Genomic DNA, 24,633 nt, shown 5'->3' on the forward strand with positions numbered 1-24,633 from the left:
AGGGAAATAAATTGAAACCAGAAATAAATAGAAACATCTTGACTGGAAATTGAGGGCCGAGGTTATGTTCTTACCTGCTAACTTACTGGTACGCGGGATCTCAGAGCTAAAGAGCCCTCAACTTATTTCTGGGTTTTTTTTTTCTAAAAAGAACCTTGAAAACACCCTTTACCATAAAGTAAGTGGATACCTTTTTAGATGTTGAGAAGACACTCAATCCAGGAGTTGGGGTTTTAGGTGAAGGTTAATCGGGGGGGAGAGGACTTGCCAATCAGCTCTCCGAAGCTGTATTATACTGCAACAGCCCCGCCAGGGAGCTACTTCGATTGTACCTCATGCAACTAAAGTGCATTAACACTCAACAAATTGGCCACAATCACAAGATACCAATGTCTTCACTTAATACGAAGGAGCATGAAATAATTCAGCGTACATTTGAAAAGCTGAGTTTGGAACCCAAGTGACCGCTTGTTTCCTACTGGAGGACAAGAGGGAAGGGGCAGTGAATCCCCGAGCCCTTCAGCAAAAATCCAACCCCCCAAATTTCCACAGAGAACTCAGTCTCTTCCTCTGGAGAAAAAGCAGCACAACAACTATTAGGAAACTGAATGTGGGGAAGGACAGTGTGAGGAATAACGGCTTCAGGTCTTCTTCTCTAATGAGATGTCTAATGATGCTCCTAAAGGGAATACAAGAGGAGCAGAAAGCTATTTTTTTTTTAAATCAGTTTGTAAAAACTCAAGATTAAGGCAGCAGTGTATTCATTTCTTCCAAGCACCCATCATGTACCCGGTACAACACCAGCTCCGCACTAAGATGCTTTCGGAAGCACACATTTCCCCAGATCAAACACTGGTTGGAGCTTATCTTTGGAACTGCTTCTAAGATTGTACAGAAAAGAGGTAGATCTGAGATCTGACCTGCTTTGGAGAACGAGGTTTAGGGCTAGAGAGCGCCTGATTACAGCACCGGGGTCTTAACCTTGCCTACCCCACAGAGCAGAGACCACTGCACGCCAGCCCATGGAGTCAGACTCACAGGCTCCCAACCACGAGGTCCGTGAACATGGGCGGCTCTGTGACCTGGGCCGGCGGGACAAGAGGGGCTGCAGAGATGAAATGAGAACAAGTGCCCACTGGCTGAAAGGCTCTCAATCAAGGCAGAGGTTAGGGGACCTCTTCCTTGTGTAGTAAACATGTAAGTTTACCGCACAGAGTAAAACTACCAAAGGCATGGCCTGTGCAAATGCCACCAGCTGCCAGGTCTCTGCAGGGGTATCACTTCTGCAGCCATCTCCGACATCCCCCCCACACAAAGACAGACAGGAATAAGGTGGTTTGATATACTTTCACATACCACTGTCGGGAGTCCAGATTTTTTAGCTCTCTCAATAATTTTGAATTTTTCTTCAACAGATGGAAATTCTTCCTATAAAGGAAAAGGAATGGAAGAAAAGTCGTGTGATCACAGATCAATTCTGCCCTTTCCAATCAGTCAATGAACAAACCTACCTATTCATCCATCCATCTGTCTACCCATCCACAACTACATCATTCACCAAAGATTTGTGGCCGAAGCCTATAGAATGAACTTCATTCTTAAGATATTCAAAGGCATCATGACTCCACTGCATCCGGTTTACTGTCCAGGGACAACGGGTGGCTGTGGTCCATGAGTGTGTGACTTGTGTGTGTGCCTGTATCTCTGTTTCCACTGTCAGCTCTGCCATGAGACTCTTCTCCATCTCTGCAGCTCAAACCCACCCCTTCCGCAGAGTCTTCTCCACTGCCCCCTACTTCTGGATGGCCTGGCGGTTCTTCTAGAGGTCCTGAGTCACACTGTCTTTCATCAGAGTTGTGTCGGGTACTGTGGTACAGAAAAACCCGAACAAACTTTTTGGCCAACTCAATATTAAGTCTTCTTCCCTCACCAGAGCTAAGGAGAGACTGTGGCTTATTCACCTCTGTAGTCCACTGGCATCTTTAATGATGGCAGAAGCAACAATGGACAGAGCAGTAATTAAAACACACACACAGAGTAAATGCTTGATACCCTTTAAAATACACAACCGATGTTGGGAATTCCATCTGTGCATCAGTACAGCCCACTTAATTTCATTTCTAGCTTTAATTTAGCAGAAAATAAGCTATAAATCCTGAAATAGAGAAAAATCTCCACTTCTGTTCTGCTTCCCAAACCCAAAACTGATAAGAACTGTCACACAAAAATAAGAAGACAGTTGAAGGTCTAGAGTGGATCGTTACCTTCTGTCCCAAGAATTCATTCCCAAGTCATCGAGCAGCAACCTGCAGAAGTAAAAGGCTCCCCGGGGCTCCACCGGTGATGGCGGCTCCTGGCTGGCAACCTTCATGGCCACGTCCAAGTCGCACCTCTGGACATACTCATCTTCCTGTGCGCTCTGGCGCAGGAGGATCTCGGTGATTTCCTTCTCTTGGGCACGGTTCATTCCACACGGGGGTGGGGAAGGCTCGTTGAGATGGAGCTGTGACGGTAAAAGGCATTCGGGACTTGTGTGGCCAATGTTTTCAAGTAATTTGTTGAGGACGTCCTCCCCGTCCTCAGTCTGAGAAAGATCCCTCTGAGGTCCAGGTGTTTGGTGATGCCAGTCCGAGATCAGGAACGAGGGACTTCTGCCCTTTGGGGCTAAGCAGCCTTCCAGAGGTCCATAGAGCACCTTCCCGTCCCAGGAGTACTTCCCCGAGATGTCCCTCACGATCACTCTCACGTCCGAGGGGGCGCCCTCTGGCGACCCGCCGGGAGGACCCGCCGCGGGTGTCTGCAGGTAGGAGATGAGGGTGCTATCGTTGAACACAAACAATTGCAGGTTCGGGCTCCTGAACACGTCGGGGGAGAGCTCGGCAGCGTCGGCATGTGTGTTGTCGTGGTGCTCACTGACCAAGCTGTGCAGCACGGCGGGGCCCCCGTGCAGGGGGAAGTGTCCCAGGTGGTTCACCAGGTGTGCCATCACCATGCGCGCAGTCAGCGGGATCAGCTCCACGCTCCTTCGCCTCCTCTCTGCCGACAGCAGGACGGGGACACCGAGAGACAGTGGAGAATGAAAGTGAAAAAGGACCACCGCCGGATTGCAATCGGTCCCTAGCACGGTGGATTGTTTTTTTTTAGTCTGGGGATTTTTTCCACCTGTTTTCTCTTTTTGACATTCATTCTACTTGAATTTAAAAGCACAAGTTAGATAGATGGCTGAAAGAACCAACTTACGTGAAGATCTCATTCGGAAAGGGATATTTAAAAACGTGTAGATACAGACATAAACCAGAGACAGATCCCGATCCTGAAGGGGTGACAGTTCTAGGAGCTCCAGGAGGTGGACATCTGCCGTTGGACAGGACGGCAGCGCAGAGGGCTGGGGGCTGGGGAGGTGGCCTCGCTCCCCTCAGTGGGTGACGGGAGACATTCATAAGGGATGAACTGAGCCTGGGACTGTTGAAATATATCTGAAGCAATTTGCTTTAGGATTATTGTGGCTATTTATGTTTTGCTGTGAGGTCATTTTAAATATTTAACAGAATCTGATATATTAATAATTCATGGAATTACTTAGAAGGCTTTCACTGAATTTGTAGTTGATGATTAAATGCCCAGGAGCAACTAATTTATAAAATTTTTAAGACTTCAGATGTATAGAAGGACTTGGACAATATCATGTGAAAGGGGGCTGTGTGAAATGTTTGCGATATGAAGGAGAAGCAGATGAAATCCACAAGTAGGGACTGAAACGGTTACTTAAGCCTGAGAACAGTTAGGGAAATCTTAATCCACCAAATTTACAAGGGAACTGTGCATTAATCTAAGAACAGGTCAAAATAAAACCTTTTAATAAAAAAAATCACTAGACATTTAAACAAACTAAGATTTCTAATTTGGGCTTAAAGTTTAGGAAATACTTGATTTCTAAATTCACAGCATGAAAAATCAAATATTAATTAAAACATCAATAACTATAAATATGCTTTCTCATGCTAACCATCCTCCCTCTCAGACAGCAGAAATCTAACTGACTTATTTATACATCATCAATATTATGATGTAAAAATCCTAGAAACGATCAAATCCTAGAATCTAGGAAATTCTGTGTGATGAGTGAGAACCAGACTGTCCTCACTTTTCTTGGATTTCTTCTGAATTTTTTCTTTTTGAGGAACAGGAAATCACGTGTATTCAACAATGAAAAATAAAACTTCATTTAAAAATCGTAACTTTTTAGAAGCAGAGGAGGTCATCTACATCTGTCTCTGAAATGAAATGCTTCTTCCCGACCCTTCTGAAGTGCGCATGATTTCCATACAGCTGAGAAATTTAAACACCTCAACTCATTCCCTTGAAATCACAGTTATGAATGCCTTTGCTTTTGTGTCCATATTAACTTTTTCAAAAGTTACAGATGCTTTTTATTCATGCTTATCATCCCATATGAATACACGCTCCATCAGAAATGTTAATGCTCCAACAACAAAGGTGCAGCCAGCTGGGGGCTCAGAAGTCCATAATGTAAGACACCGCATGGTGATGACACAGTAGCACAGGCTACGAAACTAACAAGAAAGGTCCAACTGGATAAAGGCCATGGCAGAAAACAACAACTGGAAAAGCGACTTTCCTCTACTTTTACTTACATAAGGTTGTACTTTCAACTTGCAGTAAATACAAATTTGTATTTTAATGAATGTGCTTGAATTCTACAATGGGAAATTAACCTGGAGTCACGTTAATCAAGTCATAAACCATGACACACCCAATAAAAACCCCAAATATCTCTGGTACTGAAAAGTAAGGAAGGGAGTATTTGTGAAATAAGAACTGCTCTTCCCTGGCAGACTTCAGCTGCATCAACTGCCCGGGGCTGCCCTGAAAAATAAAGAGGAAGTCTAGACTCCATCTATGAGAAAACAAGCTTGTGACGTCCAAAAAGTATGCAAAAATATATTCCAAATATTTATTTTTCTAAATTTAGAGATGAAATATAAAAACAGTAATGTTAGGTTGTCCTTTAACTTTCATTTTTTTTAAAGCTCCTCCCTTCCCTTCTTCTTAAGCACTTAGGTATTAATGATGAGAAAAGTGAGCAGGTGTCATGACATTGATGGTTCCTCCCCTTGGGTCTCTCCCGCTTGTAACTCTATTTGAAAGTAGTAATTACATCAAATGTGGGAAATGGTCTATGAAAGAATCATCTGACAATAACAGATAAAAATATAACATTGCTTATCAGAAACATTATCTGAGTAGAAACAGTGTGGTTATAAATGATGAATTAATGACACTGAATGAAAACACCCCTCAAATATGGGCACGTTTTGTTTAACCTGAAATACCTATATCTTTATGTTTCCTCTTCATTCTTAACACGGATGTACTTATTTGGCTAGAGAGGCTGTGGGTGCTAGTACGTTTTTAAGCCTTGTTTTTTAACTTAGTAAATATGTTAGAGAATTTTAAAACTCCTTTGCCATAGAAGTTTAAACCTCATTTTGAGTAACACAGAGCTGTGTTAGGACAAGTTTGCATAAGGTCCTGAGGTTTTCTGGAGAATGAATGGTCAAGTCAAAGAGTGTTGGACATTGAAAGAAAGTGGTACAAAAATTTAAATGTGCAATTTTAGGTTTATCCTTTTTCATTACCCTATTAATCTTCTGCCATTTTTCTGTGAAGAGTCATAATCAGCAGGGAACCTGTTTTTGGACTACAAGGTAGGAAACAGCAAAAAGAAATAGATCAAAGGTCATTTTACTGAAAAAAAAATGTTTTGAATTTACAACTGTGGGAAAAAAGTGTCAAGAAAAGATTGCAACTGGAAAGAACAGGGGACTCCAGAAGGAGACCCACAAATGACGAAGCAAATGGGCGACACAACGTGACGAGGTGTCTCGTGCTGCCAGCCAGCAACACAGCCCCGATCAGTCTTTTGTCTCCACTACGCAAAACCCCGAGTGAAGAATTCACTGTTCCACGACCCTGTGGAAAAACCTTAAATCCACATTCCACCTCTGTTACTTCTGACCTGTACACCCTTGGGAAAATCCCTTTGCCTTGGTCTGCTCATCTATAAAAGGAGCTAAAATGAGGCCTCGCTCCCGACTGGCGCCCCACTCCCAGCCAGAAGCACACCCTGGACTCTGCAGTCTTGCAAACACAGCCCTGGACCTGAACCCTCACTGGCTAATGCCGCTGTGTCCTTCCTCCCTTCCCAGGAGGCCCCACAGGGGACTGTGTTGGGGCTCCAAACAGTCACGCCCCAGGTCACCTGCTCATGCTGTCTGGCTGCAGACCAACCACGCTGTGCAAAGTATTCAGCAAAACCCACCACCAGACACTTGGTTGGGAAATAAAACAGCTGCTGTTCTGGTCTCACCCTCCCCGAGCTTCTGGAAGCCTGTGACCCTGCTGACCTTCTTCAGCTCCTTGTCTGCTTTCTTCCCTTGACCTCCTAGAAATGACTCCTTTTGGTTCTTTGTTCATTTCCCTGACTTTGTTTTCCTGGTGACACGCCCTCGCTCCTTTTTCTTTAAGGAAGTTTTACCTACAAGGTTCTGTTCTTAGGCCTAAGTTTTTAACTTGTAAAGTCCATAACATTTTCATGGATGATCTAACACTCTATACCCACATTTTTTTTTAACTTTTTTTTTTTTTTTTTTGCGGTACATGGGCCTCTCACTGTTGTGGCCTCTCCCGTTGCGGAGCACAGGCTCTGGACACGCAGGCTCAGCGGCCATGGCTCGCAGGCGCAGCCGCTCCACGACACGTGGGATCCTCCCGGACCGGGGCACGAGCCCGTGTCCCCTGCATCGGCAGGCGGACTCTCAACCACTGCGCCGCCAGGGAAGCCCCTTAACTTTTAATTTTTGAGACAACTGAAGATTCACACGCACTTGTAAGAAATAATACAGAGAGAGCCCAGATATCCTTCACCCGAATGGTAACATCTTGAGTAACAATACTATAATATCACATTTGTCATCGAAAGAATTCATCAGTCTTCAGAGTTCACTAGTTTCAGTGCGTGTGTGTATGTGAGTCTAGGCATATAGATGGCATCTATCACACATACAGATGACACATCCACATGCTGACTCATATTCCAAGGCCTAGAGATGGGCTCTTGTCATTTGGGGAGAAGGTGGTTGGGGGGTAAGCACAGCCCCGAGGTCCTGACACACCCACATGTCTGCGAGGGGGCCTCCGCCGGGAGCAGAGTGGCCTCACACCATCCCTTTGTGATGCCCGCCTGGTCCCGACGCTCTACCAGCTCCTCGCAAAGTCAGCCCGTCCTTCCAAGTCTGGCTTAGGTCCTTCTCTGTGGGAAGCCCCTATGGTGCTGCCGGGCCACACACGAGTCCTTCTGCCTGAATCCTGTCGCCACCCCCACCCCCCGCCACCATGAGATGAAAAGCTCCTTGGGGACAGAAAATGGACTGTGTTTGTGGGTTTGTGGGTCCCGTGCGTCCTCGATAATACAAAATTTAACTAAGATGGGAAAAGAAAGGCGAGGAGAACAGAAAAAGAGAGGAAACGAGGAAGGAAGGACTTGCTATCACAGAGCACTCTAGAAACCTGGATTTCAACCACCAGATTCTTAAAAAGTAACACAGCGAGTATTAACAAATGGCTACCGTCTTTCCTTTTCCTGTCAACTGGGATGACTATTCTGAAGAATCTTACCCTCTTCGACAGTAAGCAGGTTGCCCAGTTCTGCTGATGAATGAAATTGGACCGGCTCAGAATTCTTCACGTTTGCCAGTGGGAGGAAGGGGTCGTAATCCGCGGATGACAGGTCAGCCAGGGTCAGGGTGTAGCGGCTCTGCTGGGTGTAAGTGCTTGAGCCGCAAACACAGCAGTGCAGAACCTGTGAAGCACGGAAGGGATTGTGTGCCAGGGATGCCCCCAACCTCCTGCCCCCTGACGACCTGTCAAACTACAACAGCACTTAGGAGGTAACTGGGACCATTATACTTTTTCTTCCTTTGATAAACAGATTTTGTCCAACTAAGGCTGTGGATATTCCTACAACAGAAACAGTTCTTTTCATAACGAAGCAGATACAGACCACGTCCCATGAACACTGGGGGATTCTGACCAAACTGCAGTTGTTTGACGATAGCAGTTGGGTAAAGTGCGCGCATCGTGAACTGGGTAACCACTGCTTCTCTAGGATAACTGTTCTGCTCTCACTCCTTAAGTCATTCATTTCTTTTAAAATGCTGAACCCCCATAAATCCTTGTCAAAAGGGCACAGATAAGTATGTGAATGCCTAAAACCTGTTTTGGTGATTCTCTGATGCTGCAGTCCACGCTCCGTGCCCCGAGGCCTAGGGGAGACTCACCCTGTAGATGTAATCCAGCAAGGGGGTCCGGGCCGCGGGCTGCTCGTCCAGGGCCGCCGTGGACACGGGGTGGAGGAGGGTGCCCGCCGGCAGCGCCATGCACCAGTCCAGGAGGCAGAGCAGCAGGGACACGAGGAACTGGAAGACGAAGCAGACCCAGAGCCTCAGGCTGCAGCCTCGCAGACTCCACCCCAAGTGACAGCAAACCTTCAGTGAAGCAGAACCTTCCCGGCATCGCAGCCATTGTTCAGGGACACAGAAATGAATGAGGTTTTCACAGAGAGGCTGTTAGGGCCCGTCCTAACAGGGGATATTATAGATATCCTTGTTTGTTGTTTTTTATTTTTTTGCGGTACTCAGGCCTCTCACTGTTGTGGCCTCTCCCGTTGCGGAGCACAGGCTCCGGACGCGCAGGCTCAGCGGCCATGGCTCACGGGCCCAGCCGCTCCGCGGCAGCTCCTAACAGGGGATATTATAAAGGATAGCCCTGTATGTGATAGTATTTGCCATCTGTTTTATTACATTCTTAAAAAACAAACTCTAGAGGGCTTCCCTGGTGGCGCAGTGGTTGAAAGTCCGCCTGCCGATGCAGGGGACACGGGTTCGTGCCCCGGTCTGGGAAGATCCCACATGCTGTGGGGCGGCTGGGCCCGTCAGCCATGGCCACTGAGCCTGCGCGTCTGGAGCCTGTGCTCCGCAACGGGAGGGGCCACAACAGTGAGAGGCCCGCGTACCGCAAAAAAAAAAAAAAACCCTCTAGAGATTGGGATTGACATATATACACTAATATGTATAAAATGGATAACTAGTAAGAACCTGCTGTATAAAAAAATAAATAAAATTCTAAAACAAAAAAGTGCCATTCTGTAAAAAAAACAAAGTCTAGGGAGGACCTGGCCGATGTGCCACTTACCTTCTTGTCTGCTTCCACTGAGGAGTGCTCTGCACTTGGTAAAAGAAAAGCAATCGTGGCCACGAGGATCTGCAGAGAAGACAAATTCCCAATCAAACAGACCCCAGTAACAGTTCTGGAAGCCGCGTGAAAGGAGGCCCAGGACGGCCTTGCCACTAAAGCCAGCCTGGTGCCAACTCCCAGAGGAAGGTGACATCAAGCGAAGAGTCACCTCAGAGATTTGTGTGACCTGAAAACCAGAAGGCGACGGCCATGCCTGTTTCCACTCTGCTGGCAGTGAAATCGGGGGCCCAGAGGAAGGAGTATTTCTCTCTGCAGTCACACAATCTCCATTTTCCATCTCCACACTTCTCACAAGGAAAGCAACAAATACTTGCAAAAGTAATTCTGAAGATGCTCCCATTTACTTTTCTTATAAATTACCCCAGGTCTCCCCACACCTGCGGCTGCAGGGTAACAGCGCCACTTTCATTCTCAAAGGCATTCCAGTTTAGGTGATAAATTATATGGTCGCCCTAAAACCCAACTATACATTTTGCAGCAGCTTATATGCCTATCGTCCAAAGTTCTGTTTCACTCTAGGTCCCTTGAGGTTGAAAATCGCTTGTGATTTCTGCTGTATCTCTGAGAGAACAAAGTGACCTCACGGGTGAAATTTGTCTAGGGCTGAGAGAAAATAAATCACATCCCTTCCTCTGCACTGGGTGTGTACAGAACAGGGCATGTTTAAAGAAGGGCAGCGACAAAACCTGGCAGGAACGGCCGAGCCTTACCAACCACACCTACAGGGTGAGGGTACCTGCCCCTGTGCCAGCCGGCACCTTCACGTGCCACTGACATCCGGGGTGTTTTCGTGGAGAAGGTTCTTCCTGTTCCTCTCGCCCCCGTCCTCCACCAGTGACCCCACGGAGGGTATTACAGTCGTAATCTCATTACAGCCGGGCGATCACGCTATGGCAGAAAGCTCGGTCCGGGTCTTCAGTCTGGGAGAGGCCCCCACCCCCCACCCCCGCCCACACACACAGGGCATCACAACCAGCTGCCGACTCCTTGTTGGCACCATCCAAATTACTCTGGATGAATGAAGCCCAATCAACAAAAGGTCTCTTTGTTGTGGCCGTGTTTGCCTTTCAAACTCCCCAAGTGTAAGGCTGCCCTGGAACACTGGTGGCTTCTTACGTGGTGCCTGAAATCGCAGCTGAGAAGAACCAGCGCAATTTACTCTGAAAATGGGTGACTCACACGGCAGTTTAATGGTTGGTTCTCCAACCATTATTTGAGTATCTAGAATTAATTAAATATCCAATGTAATAAAAGGGACACGCTGATGTTTGAGCATTATGGGAAAAAGACTTACTTCTGCAATTTTCCGAGGCAGAGAGGTTTCAAACATCTGAAGCTTTTCCCAGTAGGAAACCAGCAACTGAAGCACATCACAAGCTACCTGGGCCACGATTTTGTTAGGAAACTAGAAAAGAAAACAAAACCCCAAACGAAATAACCTCACTTCACGTGTGCAGTACTCCTAAAGGAGAACCCACAACGATTTCTTTCCAGCTCCAGTTGGGGATCCATGTCCCTGTTGTGCATTAAATATATGAAAAATGTATCTTATCACCAGACAGTTTGTATGCGGTCACTGTCCTGTAACTGCCTTCTGCTAGACTAGCTGTACTAATTTACATAACATTCTATAGAAACAAGTAGTTGTCATTTAATCATTTGGAAATTAAAAGCATAAATTCAAATGCCTTATTCAGATCACACAAATGATAGTTTTGCCGACTGGAGGAAACTGAAATGTAGTACATTATTGAGTACCCCCTGTGTACTGAACCTCTAACGAGAATTGTGCTCATTTTCGCCTTGATAACTCTTCATTAACAGCTCCATAAGGCAGTCGCTATCTTCATTTTACACTTGGGGAAACAAGGATTGATCAAAAGCCTTTCTATCCGATGAAATTAAACTTAACCTGCACATATGACATTCTAAGAAATGTGAAAAATGTGAAGCTAGGAGAACATAATTCAAAGTTATGGGATATTCGGTTATTATTGAGTCTGTTTTCTGCGTCTGGCGTGTGCTCAGGGTCCTCTAGGTGCCCCTGTTTCTTGGGAGATGGCACAGCAATGGGGCAGTTCTCGCAGGGACTGTGGGCTGGGGGGGGTGTGGGGGAGGGATGAAGACTCCCAGTGCTCCCTCCCTGGCCAGACCCTGGGCCACACTGCCATCCACACCCCACCATCTAGGGCAGAACGCTTTGTCACCAAATCTGTGTCCCTGTCTAGGGAGACCTCTGGACTTGCGTCTCAGCTATTTCCACCTCAGGAGCTCCAGGTTGCAGGAAGCAGATGCCAACTGACCAGAGGGCCACAAAAACAACAGAGAGAAGTCAACATTTAGCAGCTCAGTGACAAATCACAGTATGAGATGGGAAAGGTGGTCAGTTTTACTTCTACAGAACAGTTACTGACTGCTCCCCTCCTGACAGGCACAAGGAAACCTGGGGTGAGAGCATCTGCCCCAAGGGGCTCTGCACAGCCTCCTCCGGCCACCCAGATCTCCCGCCCCCTGACCCTCATGGCCTCTGTCCACTCCTCAAACACTCTGACTTATTTCTGCCCCAGGGCCTTTGCACCTGCTCCTTGCTCTGCCTGGGACACTCATTCCCCAGGTCTGCACTCGGCAGGTGCTGCCACATTTTTCAGATCACGACTCGAGATGTCATCTCCCCCATGAGGCCACCAAGACTGTCCAAAGGCGTGGAGCCCACCCCCTCCAGCTCTTCCGTTCCATCCTCCTCCCCTGCTGTAATTTCTAGACGGCATTAAGGGCTATCAGAGCTGATCCTCTGTGTTTGTTTGCTTGTTGTTTTGTGTGTTTATCTTCTTGCATCTTATTCTCTGTCGTATTCCTAATGCTGAGCACAGCCCCAAGGAGGTCTGAGGGGACGTCGGAATGTGGAGGGAGAGGAAGAGTAAGAGTGGGCACTGGGGGCATTTCTGCTGCGTCCCGCTGGTCAGGTCACATGGTAGAAACATAAGGTTGGCATGGCTCTTGCATTATGGCCGGAGACAGACGACGTGACAATGGTGAAATGAGGGACATGGCAGACAAGAGGGCAGAGAGGGATGAGGCGTGAGAGGTGGGGGCAGATGACAGAGAGAAGCCACTGGGGCCGGGGGGGGGGCGGGGGAAGGGAGGGGGAGAGCTGTGCTGAGCCGGGAAGAACGTGGGGTCGGGCAGGGGCCAGTTTCCTTCCAGGCAGTGGGCCCAGGGCCCAGGGTGCAGGCACCAAGGCAAGAAGAGTCAAGAAGAGTCGCTGTGGAGGTCTGCGAGGGCGGTGGTGTTCCTGACACGTGGAGGGCTGCGGGATGTGGGGATGAAACGTATCACCCACTTGCTCACCAGCACATGCCCACGGGGTACCAACAATGTACCCGGCACTGAATGAGCAGCACAGAGGACACAGGTACAGGGTGACACGGTCCCTGCTCTGAAGGAACTGGCAGCTTGGTGCAGCAGACAGGGGCCCGCTCACGGACGTCCCTCTCTGGCAGCAGCACGGAGGGCAGATCTGCAGGTCCAGGCTCGGGCCATGGGGGTCGGGGTGGGGGTGGGCTGGGGAGGAGGCCGAGGGAGCCAGCTGTGGGAGGGGTGGCCCCGGGCAGCAGGCAGGAGTGATCGAAGGCCGTTCAGGACCCGGTGACCAGGACCATGGTGGTGAGGAAGGGAGAGGCGACTATGGCTCCTAAGATGGGCAAGGGAAGGAGGACAGTGGGGCTGAGGGCAGGAACGCAGGGCCCGAGCGCCGATGTTGCCACTCGCCCATGAGGATGCCGGAGTCTGTAAGTCTGGCTCTGGCTTAGCAGAGTCCCACCCCGCTGCCCACACGAGCTCCTGCCCGCAACAAACGAGTAGCCGAGTGGACTTCTCCAGAGGCTGCACAGCCCTTTGTTCCCATCGCTGTCACGGCCAGAGCCTGGTTTTTATCGACACCCCCTGGCGGGCGCTTCCCTACCTTTGCTGCCCATGCCCTTCCCGTGCCTGAGGGGACACCTATGTCAACCTCGCCAAGCGCTCCTGGAGGGCACGTTTCCAGCAGAGCAGAGCCCGGAGACGGAGCCATGCAAAGCCCACAGGCAGAACTCGTGCTCCCTGCTGCCAACCGGGCAGGTAGGGCCGAGCCTCCTCCTCCCCCCCACCCCCACCCCTGTTCCTTCTCCTCCCCTCCCCCTCTTCCCCCTCCCCTCCCCCTCTTCCCCCTCCTCTCCCCTGCGCTCTCCTCCCCCTGGTAGAGCCCCAAGCCCCCTAAGGCCCTCTTCCCTCCTCCTCCTCCCTCCTTCTCCCCCCCTCCCCCTCCCTCCTTCTCCCCCCTCTTCCCCCTCCCCTCCCCCTCTTCCCCCTCCCCACCCCCTCTTCCCCCTCCTCTCCCCTGCACTCTCCTCCCCCTGGTAGAGCCCCAAGCCCCCTAAGGCACTCTTCCCTCCTCTTCCTCCCCCCTTCTCCCCCTCCTCCTCTTCCCCCTCCTCCCCTCCCCTCCCCCTCCTCCTCTCCCCTCCCCCTCCTCCCCCTCCCCTCCCCTGCGCTCTCCTCCACCTGGTAGAGCCCCAAGCCCCCTAAGGCCCTCTTCCCAGAGTGGCCGCTCACCGTCCCCCGTGCTCCTTGAGGCTGCTCTTTCCTCTCTGGCCCTCGGTTCTCTTATATTGATGTGCTCCCCCTTCCAACCAGCACGGCGACACAGGCACTGAAAGGTGAGGGAGCTGCCCCAGGGCCCAGGACTTCTGTCCAGGAGTTCTCCTCTGTTATTTACAATGTTTAAAGGGAGGCCAATCTGACTGATCCTGGCCCTCTGATTTCTCAGCAATTCAAGCTGGAGCAGGTTCCCTGGCCTTCCCCTTAGTCGCCTTCTCTTTTATTTCTAAAATGGGGGAAGCAGCAGTGTCCACAGGGGTGGCGGGATTCCATGGCTCAGTCCGTGCACTGCGCTGGGACGCCCCTGACAGGGCAAGGGCTCGACACGGCAGGTACGTTCTCTTCTGCTGCCTTAATGTTTCTCCTCATAATTATAGAAAAATTAAAGAACTTTTTGAAAATTTACAGAAATACTAAGAAAAATCTGGCCCAGCATGAGGTGAGCACGCAGCACATGGCAGCCCTTCTTACAAACAAAGCCAAGGAAGACAGACATCCTCAAAGTGCCCAAGGCCCCACTGACGTGAAGCACTCAGGCTGTTGCCCAGGAGCTGTCTGGTCTCTCCTGGTCCTGCCGAGGAGGCCAGGGCATGAAACCCCACTTTCTTGTCACTCCAACCCACAGGTGACAGGCATCCTGCCCCAGGAGCTGCCCAGCCACCAGAGGAACCCACTGGGCCGGTCCACGAAGCTCAGGCCATGGACAGCCAGGCTGCAGCCGCCAGTGGGTAAGCAGCCATGGGTGGCTTTGCCAGGACCCCTCACAGAACGTTCAACGTGGCTCTGAGAGAAAAGATTTCTGAATCAAAACTTCTCTGTAATGTAGGGGGAAATAGAAATGGGGCTAATTCAAACTAAAACGGGTTGAATACCTGGGAAACAGCTTAATGTCAAATACACATGACGAACTGGCAATACCTTCAAAGTGACGCCTATCACGTTGACGGCCTCTCTCAGCTGAGGATGGTTCGTGCCCTGTGCAAGCTCTTCACAGATCCAGACGCCCAGGGAGCAAATGGCAATGCACCTTTTGAAAAAGAAGGAGACAAGGAGGAAAACTCTCACGAAGAGATGAATTTTCTTGGTATTTTCAAATGACAAAATATTTTAAGCCTTGTTTATAAAGTACAAAAGTTACAGACATATTAACAAAATGTCTTCTTGAGAAAAAAGATAAGGTACCCTCAACAGACCAGTTTTCAGGACAAATAGAAATATTCATGATGGTTAGTAATTAAATATTTAATGAAATAAATGGTATATTTTCTGTTAATTGTCACAGCACATTAGCACTTATTTTTGCTGAAACTAATTTTTTTATTACAATTTCTTGCTTCAGGATATTTTTGAGGAAGAATCAAAAACATGAATCTTAGAAGATTGTTGGAAATTGAGTTTGTAATTGTTTTCCTTACAATAAAATACACAACACTTACCAAAAACAGAGGACAAATCCTGTATTTTATCGTAAAGAATACCTGAGTACAACTTTCAAAACAAGTTTCACTGTTACTTCTTTTAAACAATGTGTTAAGACAAAATACTCTTTAAGTTGCATACTCCTTTAAAAATTACCTTTCTCAATTATAAATCAAGATTGGATGGTAATTCTCTTTGGAATTGATACACTCAATATCTTTTGCAATGATCAAAAAGTCACATTCTTCTGAACGTTTCCTGAATGCATGTATATGAAATTTAAATGCTTGCCCCCCAACCTGCTCACTTTCTGAACAAAAAGGGGCTTCAAACCACTACTTGGAACCAGATGCTTGCTGTAATATGTAATATGCTGTTCTCTGTAGCAGGAGGTCACATCCAGGGCCAGTCAAACCGGACACACTGCCCATCCCTCCACACTGAACGTCCCTTAAAGGCCATCAGTATAATTCAGCAATTAAAATCAAGCTATTTTGAGGTTTTAAAACCACCATACTTCACTGGATTCTCACCTCTTTCGATCAGAATGGACTAAGCGCTTCCGAACCAGTTAACTAAAACCCCTTTGGCGACCATGTCACCTTCTACCAAAACGCCCTCGGTAACAGCTGCGCTTTTGCCTCGGTTACGAGGTGTGTGCCGGGCCTTTCTTGTTTCTCCGGCGCCGGCATTAGACGCCACACCTTCCTGACCGTCTAGAATTGTCTACATGTCTCTCTTCTCTTGCCCAATTCCTAGAAATTGCCCCTTGCATCTTAGTCTATAGTCATTCCCAAGAACTCTATATTCTTTCCCAAAGCCTCTTTATCTTCCCTCAGCCAAACTCAGACTGATTGTTTGACCCATGAAAACTATACCACTTGGAATTATGCCCCAAATCATACTGTTACCGTTTTAAGAGCTGCTCTTCCTTTGAGTGCATGTGTGTATATATATGTGTGTATATTCTATTTTTTTTTTTTATGACCCATTAACCTATTTGTTAAGTGTAATTTGTTAAGAGCGCTCGTTTCTAGGAACACCTGCATTTCTCTGTAACTATTAGCCTTGCACTATGGAGAATACTGTGACCTGTAAAATGGTTTTATAACCTAAGCTACTCTCACCTGCCTTGAGTTTTAAGCCACACTCGCTTATAACAGCTCTTCCTGCTATTTTCTCTCTTTGAAATTCATCATTTAGCATCCTCATTTAGCATCTTCCTATTCTTACACTCCCAGTGACTCCTCATGTTCTCTATATCCCCAGGATGTCCTTTGTGATTGTGAATGAGTTTTATCTATCAAGACTTTTTTAAGCTAATGGCAGTATTACCTTGCTCTCACTCTGTATTCCAATACACTCTCTTAATACTGTTTGCTACTATGCCACCTCATACCACTCCAATTTATATAACAAAAACTTCTTGTTTTTTCTTAATTTTTCTGAATCACTATCACTCACAATTATAACTATATTCTCTCTCAGTTCTCCTCCATTTATTTGAATCTTGATCATATTTCAGTCTGCTTGCTTACCTACACTCATATGACCTTAATTTCATTGCCTAACTCCTTTTACACACAACTAAGAAAGACTGACCATATTATACATATTTCTATTCCACTTTTAACTCCACAGGAATTTGGCTTTCTACACTAAAGGAAAAGAGGGAAGAAAGATACTGCCAAGACTTGTTGAAGGTCTGAATGTAGCAGGTGCAGGTAAAGGAGAAATCAAGGATTTTCCCAGGTTTCTGAATTGACAGTCTGGGCAGATGATGGTGACAAGTACTGAGATGATGTCTGAGGACAGTTAGGCTCTGGGGCAGACAGCAGACTCAAGGCTTCAGTTATGGTTGTGTTAAGTTTACACGTGTTAAGACACCCAAGTTGAGATATCAAGTAGGCAGTTTAATATAAAAGCCTGAATATTTAAGGGGTTGACAGAAGGGGCCAGGAAAATAAATTCAGTACCATCAGCAAGCAGATGGTGTTAAAAAAGTCTGGTGAAATGAATAAGAGCACCTAGGAACGTCATGCAGAGGGAAAGACAGCCAGCCCTAAACCCTGAGTCACTCTAACCCCCAGAGGTAGGTAGAGAAGGCAGACAGGAGAGGAACAGCTACAGTGACAGAGGAGCAAAATCAGAATATTACATTCTAAGGAACTGGCATTGTTCAGGAGGAGGATAAAGACAGACTAAGAACTAGCAAGATAAGTATGCATATTAAAATTTCTAAGGCAGCCTCTAAAAGAACTGAAAGTCTATGACTTCTAAAAAAAATAGAGGTAATAAATGGAATGTGAAAAAAACACAATCACTCCCAAAAACAGGAAGGAAGGAAGGAAGAAAAGGTGAGTGAAAAAAAATGAAGGTAAAAAAACAGGAGAAAATGAAAGAAATATTGAAAAAGACAAATAGCAAAGTATAAAATAAGATGAAAGATTTACATCCAAATATATCAGTAACTACAGTAAATGCAAATGAACTAAAGCTTCAGTTAAAAGCTAAAGATCAGACAGGATAAACACATAAAATCAAGTATGTACAGCTTTTGCAAAGACATTTAAAAGAGAAGAATATAGAAAGGTTAAATTTAAAAGAAAATATTATTTAAAAATATAGGTGAATCAATATCAGACAACTGGTCTTTAAGATAAAAAAAAAATCACCCTTAAAGATGAAGAGGTCACTACATAAATATAAAAGATTTGATTAACTATAGAGATAGGATAATTTTACACTTCTGTGCAGCTAATAACATAGCTTCAAAATATATAAAACAAAAATTGACAGAAATACGAAGAGAAATATATAAATGCACCATAAAATTGGGAGATTTTTAACATATCTTTCTCAGTAAATGATCTAGATGATGAAAAAAATAGAAAGAATGTGTAATATTTGAAACACATGAGTTAAAAAATTAATCTAATGGACACATCTAGAACACTACACCCAACAACTGAAGAACAGTATATACATTCTTTCAAGCATATACGGGACATTTGCAAAAACTGACTACATATTGGACCATAAAGCACATCTCAACAATTCCAAAGACCAACAACATTTTTGATCCACAATGCAATTAACTAAGGCATCAGCAGCATAAAGATAAATAGAAAGAACGATATTTTTGGAAATTAAGAAATATATTGCTCAATAAATCATGACTCAATGAAGGAATCATAATGGAAATTGGAAAAGCTTTGTAGTGCAAAAATATTACATATCAAAACTTAAAGAACTCAGACAAAGTAGCACCTAGAAATAAACATATGGACTTAACTGTTCATATTTGCATAAAAGAAAGGCTGAGAATTAATATACTAAGTATACAACTTCAAAAGTGAGAAAAAGAATTATAGAGTGTAAAGAAAGTAGAATGAACATTAAAAAAAGAGCAGAGAGTAGGAAATTAAAATATAGAATAGAGAGGTTGAACAAAGACAAAAGTCTCTTCTTTGAAAAGACCAATAAAATTGACAGATATTTGGTAAGACTAGTGAGAAAAATCAGAGAACACACAAAAAGTGTCAGAGATTAAAAAGTGCTTATAGCTATAGAAGTGAAAGAGATAAAAGATAGCAAAGGGATAATGGAAACACCGTGGATGCCACAATGTTTCAAAACTTGGAATGGACAAGTTTTTAGAAAATTTTAGTTTATCTAAACTGTCAAAAAAAACCTTTTCCTTAAAATCATTGAAGAAAATGAGTCCGTGGTGAACCTTCTTATAAAGAAAATACCTTGATAGTTTTACTATCAAGGTCTATTAAATAAATACACAAGACTATCAAGTCCAATTTTACAAAAACTCTTGCTGACTGAACAGAATGAAACAGCACTTTGCTCATTTTGTGAGACTATATAACCTTGTAATCAAACCTGACAAGGACAGGATGGGGAGAGAAAATTAAAGGCCATGAATATAAATGCAACTTTCCTGAACAAAATGTTAGTCAAATCAGATCCAGTGCTGTGTAAACCAAGTTGTGTTTATCCCCAAATGCAAGGTTATTTAATATTATCAAATTGATCATGAATTTACAGCTTCTGGTAATGGCAGACTAGAAAATTGTGACTAAACCGTCCACTGAAGGTAAGTGAAGAAGTTAGACAAAATACAAAAGAAAAAACCCTTGAAAATGATCGGAGAGCTAATAAGACAGTGCAAGTGCCCGCCGCTCGCTTGGAACCGGCCCGGAGGGAGCAGGACACGAGCAAGAGGCGGAGCTGGGGTTCTGGTGACCTTACAAGCTTGGAGGTTGAGGATCAGAAACTGCTGTGCCCGCCACCAGTGCTCCCAGCTCCGGGCCTCACCTGGGGAGAACAGATAGGAACTTTTCACTCTGTACGTGCCCCAGAAAACCTCCTATCTTGGCCACAGACTGCCAGCAACCTCAGATGCCTGGTGGAAGCAACCAAAATGTTTCCAGACATTGCTGAATGTTTCCCGGGATACAAAAGCACTGCCGATTGAGAATCACTATCCTGTAAGTACATCATTTTTATACATTTCGGTTTATCCTTCCATTTTCTTCCATGTTAAAAATATCAGGGAATACACCTATGTATTCGCAATCCTGCTTTTTCTTACACAACAGGTAGCATGTGCTACACACAATCATCCACACCTTGTGCTTTTCACTTAATAATGGCACCTCTGAAAAAATTAATAAAGCCTTTTCCCCACATAATTCTTACTGTACTTTTTAGTGTAAGAGTAATGTGAAAGAATAAGTATTTTTAACATTAACTGATTACACATGAATGTGTATCTTAAGATTCTAAACTAGTTTACCTTTTATTTAGCATTTACCTTGCACTCTCATTTGGTTCCTCTGTGGCATTCTTCAGTAAAATACTTATGAGGTAGTGCTAAAAACACAAAATGACGTAAAATAAAAACCTTGTTTAGTAGTCGATTTCCCACATGTTCTGTCCTCATTCTAGGCAGTGAGGGGCCACTGAAGGACTGGGGGAAGGACACAAGGGGCTCAGGGGAGCAGCATGGTGGTCTCAGCCGGGGGCTCGCAGGGCTTGGAGCCTGCCTAGGGAAGAGCTTTCCTGTGTATACGATAAAAACCAAGCAGAGCAAATGACTCTTCGTCATAGGAAAAATCTCGGTTTTCTTTTACTTCAACTGGATTATACATCGTACACTGAATTACACGTCGTACTTGTGTACTATAGATAGATAAATTAATTGATTGATTTGAAAAGCATTTTTCTTTGCCCCAACGTCAGCTGAGGAGAGACTGTTTAATTTTATTCTCCAAGGATTAATTTAGAACCTCAAATAGCAGTAGTATTTAATCAGGCCAACAATGGGATTGAATGTTTTGCTTATTTCAATTATTTCTTATAAATTCATTTGCTGCACTAATGCAGCATAGTTACACTAATAAAATTATTACAAAGAATGATTCATTACATAATCATGATCCGTAGGCATGATAAACAGATCTAATAAAAAACACCCGAGGAACCTAACCATCGCTCTCCATCTAGTTCATTTAATCCCCCCAAAACCAGCCTTCTAAAAAAACAACTGATACATCTAAACGATATAGCCAAACTTTCAGGGATAAGCAGCTCAATGCATAATAATGGAAGAGAGAACCACACAGCTCGAGCTAGAAGATGCTAACCAGGGCTTCCCTGGTGGCGCAGTGGTTAAGAATCCGCCTGCCAATGCAGGAGGACATGGGTTCGATCCCTGGCCCGGGAAGATCCCACATGCCGCGGAGCAGCTACTGAAGCCTGCACACCTAGAGCCCGTGCCCTGCAACAAGAGAAGCCACTGCAATGAGAAGCCCGCGTACCACAACGAAGATTAGCCCCCGCTCACCTCAACTAGAGGAAGCCCGTGCACAGCAGCGAAGACCCAACACAGTCAAAAATAAAAAATAACTAACTAAATAAATAAATTTATAGAAGATGCTAACCTGAGATTCGGTCATTGCATCACGTACCTTGACATCTTCCGTTCCCCTGGTGACTTCAGTAACTTCGGGCACCGGCTGCCACAGAGGGATCTCGCGGTACGTGTTGGGAAAGCAGACCAGAGACCCGAGAATGGTGAGAGCTTCCAAACGAGGGGCCTGCACATGGCAAAGGGAAATGAGACACACATTTTCCTTCTGGTTATAAACGTTAGATAAGCAACAATGTGTTTTACTTTTTCATGATTTTGAGGCAGCCCTGCTGGGGCAACGGCATCAGGGGTGAAGTTTACTGTTTCCTGTTTTACTTCATTTTTTAAATAGAAAGATTTGAAACTACTAACACCAAAATGTTCAGGTTTTTCAAAGTTGGTCAGTGAGCACACAGCTTCTCGTTACATGACCCCCACAACACAAGACCCACCAGTTCCCATCCAGGCCTGGTCTCACCCGACCCCGCACGGCAGGGGATGCAGCTGACAGCTCCCGCGCACCTGGGAGCCCTTCCATCGCTTGGACACCTTTCTTGGTTCCCGAGGGGACCTGACAGTCTCCTTGCTGGGACCCCTCGCCTCCTCAGGATATAGACTCCAGGGTGCTGAGTGCAATTCTCGGCCCTCTTCCCTCCGAGATCGACACTCAACTCGTCTGGGATGTCCAGACCCGAGGGTTTAAATGCCTCCTACGTGTCGCCGACCCCTCAGCACCTCTCGGTAGCCCTGGCTTCCTTCCTGAGTCCAGATCTGCAGATCCGACTACCTGTTTGCCATCTCCACTCGGGGTCCAGAAGCCATCTCCCCTGACAAGCGCCCCCTCGCCACAGGGTGCTATGGTTCTGTGTGACACCACCCAGCCTCCATCACTGCCCCCTTACCTGCTACCTGTACCTGCCTCTATTTTCCTGTTAAGAAAATCTCTAAATGTAAAAGTAGACAGAATGTTATATCCATGCACCCAATGCCTAGACTCAAGATGTTACCACTCTTGCCTCATTTATCTCCTTTCCGTTTTTTTCATTTCAATATTTAAAATGTTTAAAAGTTTTCCACTTTCAGTTTTAAAGCAAATTCAAGACATTGTGTCATTGCACCTCTGTGTCCTCCAGCATCCCTGCTTTGGGTTTTTCCTTGGTATTCATCACTTCCTGACGACGCGTTATGTATTCATTTGATGTTTGCATTCCCCACGAAGACAGGGGGCAGACAGTCTTCGTCACTTCTCTCCCCCGAGGATGCCCAGTAAGCACCACCTGGGGACAAGGTGGTGGCTGTGGTTCTCATTCACGGACGGACAGGGCCCACCCTGCAGGTCTCCGCGTCAGCTTTGCTTCTTCCATGAAGACTTTTCTAACAGATGCCTTCCCTTCCAGCTCTCATCACGCAGAATTAATTGGTCCCACACTGGCACCCCTCTGGGTTCTGGAGGTGCTTCTATTGTGGCTGCTAGAAACTTATGTGCAAATATTAACGCTTAGTTTACCTGTCCGATTCCCGGAGGATGGGTTCCCTGTCACATTTACGCAGGCCAGGTCCTGGCATATAGTACATCCGCAGTCAGTGTTTCTCGCACAGACTTGTTCTTTCGGCCTTCACTAACGGTTCCCTTGACCCACCATATAGTCTTGGTTTGAACCTCGCTGAGGCTGATTTTTTCCCCTGAGTCGTGTGTGACTCTGTAACCACTGGATACAAAACAACAGCTCCTACATAAAATAAAGAGCTGTTACGCAGCTTTATTCAAAGAACGGAGTAAATCTAGACAATTTTTTTGCCTGGGTACTGGGCCTGTGGTGAGCCCCAATTTACACACAGAAGAGTGAGGCCTGTGCGTCTGTTGCCCCAGGGTGGATGACTAGTACCCACAATGCTGGGAAGGACCCTGGGCCTGGCTGGGCAGGGCTGCAGGATGGAGAATGGGAAGAGAATTACATGTAATATCCCACGCTGTGTGCACATCACGATGCATCCACTCTGCCGCTGGTGGACTTTCGGATCGTCTCTAGTTTGGAGATGTGATAACAATGTTTGCTGAGCACGATCTTCCCCCACCTCCTGGGTACTTGTGCACGCGTTTCACTTTCCCTCATGGCCTCAGCAGGCAGATCTACGTAGCAGGAGTCCTCCAGGCTTGTAATTAACAGAAAATTCTGACTGAGCAGGTGTGTCCCTATCCGAACACCTCTCACTAGTTCTCCTACAATTTTAAACCTCAAGTTTAAACTCAGAGAGTGATTCAAAGTAATTCAGAGTTATTGTTCCTTTAGGTAACATAAATCTTACACTCACATTCTCATATTTTCTCTCTCTCTCTTTCTCTTTAAACAAATGTTTTGGAAGGCCACTTTAATAGCTCATCTAGCCGAAAGATAAATTTTCACAGAGAATGACCACCGTGCATGATATTATCACTAGAAAGGGTGCCCGTATTTTCACAGGAAACTCTCAGAGCAAGTAAGGAAAATTTCAATAAAGTATTTTCCTTCCTATATCCTGTTTTTTCAATGATTTTTCCAGTTTTTCAATTTTTTTCCCAAAGTTTTTTCAATGTTGATTTGAATGGTTAAAAGTAAATTAGAAGGTTCCTTGAGAATGATTATCCTACAAAAAGTTTTTCAGAAATAAGTATGAAAAGTTGTCACAGTCTTTACAAGAAAGAAAAACGGATGAACAAATTCAACATTTTCCTTCTTTCTTCCTTCTTTTCACTCACCCATCCCTTTTGCTCCTGCCTCTCTTCCCTCCCCTTTGCTTTTTAATTTACCCCTAGAAGAAAAAGCGCATGAAATACCAACTATACAAAGCATTCAAAAAACAATTTAATTCAAAACCCAGGGTTGGAGTTTGAATTTGCCCTGCAGTGAAGAAATAAGTAGACTAAGAAAGTAACAACGTGTCAAACAGAATTTAGGTAGCTAGATACTCACACTGATCTCAAGAGAAGTGCCTGGCAAACAGGAAAGCTAGTTTTATTTACACCATTTAAAGAAGGGAAAACTGGCTCTGAACAGGTAACAGCTGTACAGAGCACAACTGTGAGAGGCCTTTAAATTGAAATGGGTGAGAGTGTCCTCTCAAAGGCGTTAATACATCGCCCTAATAGTGGAGGTAAAGGTGGAGACTACAGATCAATTCTCTTCGTAGCCCTTAGCGCTCACTTAGTCCACTTGCTTCTCATTTCTTAGTACAAGAATTCTGCCAGAGTTTTATGGCATATGAATACAACGATATATATTAATTTTCCGGTTAAAAATTTGAGTGTTCTAACATTTTAAGAAACTATTTTCTATTAG

At 45.6% G+C, this 24,633-nt stretch overlaps 1 protein-coding gene across 6 annotated transcripts in view; it reads right to left on the reverse strand.

The window, feature by feature from the left end:
* Positions 1-24,633, reverse strand: part of RALGAPA2 (Ral GTPase activating protein catalytic subunit alpha 2) — a 282,220-nt gene that overhangs the window by 105,813 nt on the left and 151,774 nt on the right. For all 6 annotated transcript variants that reach the window (XM_030872473.2, XM_030872472.2, XM_060284396.1 and 3 more), the window contains 9 exons: positions 21,375-21,503; positions 20,219-20,277; positions 14,890-14,998; positions 10,631-10,741; positions 9,274-9,342; positions 8,361-8,498; positions 7,699-7,882; positions 2,265-3,036; positions 1,357-1,428 (listed from right to left, as the gene is read on the reverse strand). In XM_030872473.2, coding sequence (XP_030728333.2) covers positions 1,357-1,428; positions 2,265-3,036; positions 7,699-7,882; positions 8,361-8,498; positions 9,274-9,342; positions 10,631-10,741; positions 14,890-14,998; positions 20,219-20,277; positions 21,375-21,503 — 1,643 coding nt within the window. The remainder of the gene's footprint in view (positions 1-1,356; positions 1,429-2,264; positions 3,037-7,698; positions 7,883-8,360; positions 8,499-9,273; positions 9,343-10,630; positions 10,742-14,889; positions 14,999-20,218; positions 20,278-21,374; positions 21,504-24,633) is intronic.

The sequence above is a fragment of the Globicephala melas genome, chromosome 15 (genome assembly GCF_963455315.2).
Source record: "Globicephala melas chromosome 15, mGloMel1.2, whole genome shotgun sequence".
Taxonomy (NCBI): domain Eukaryota; kingdom Metazoa; phylum Chordata; class Mammalia; order Artiodactyla; family Delphinidae; genus Globicephala; species Globicephala melas.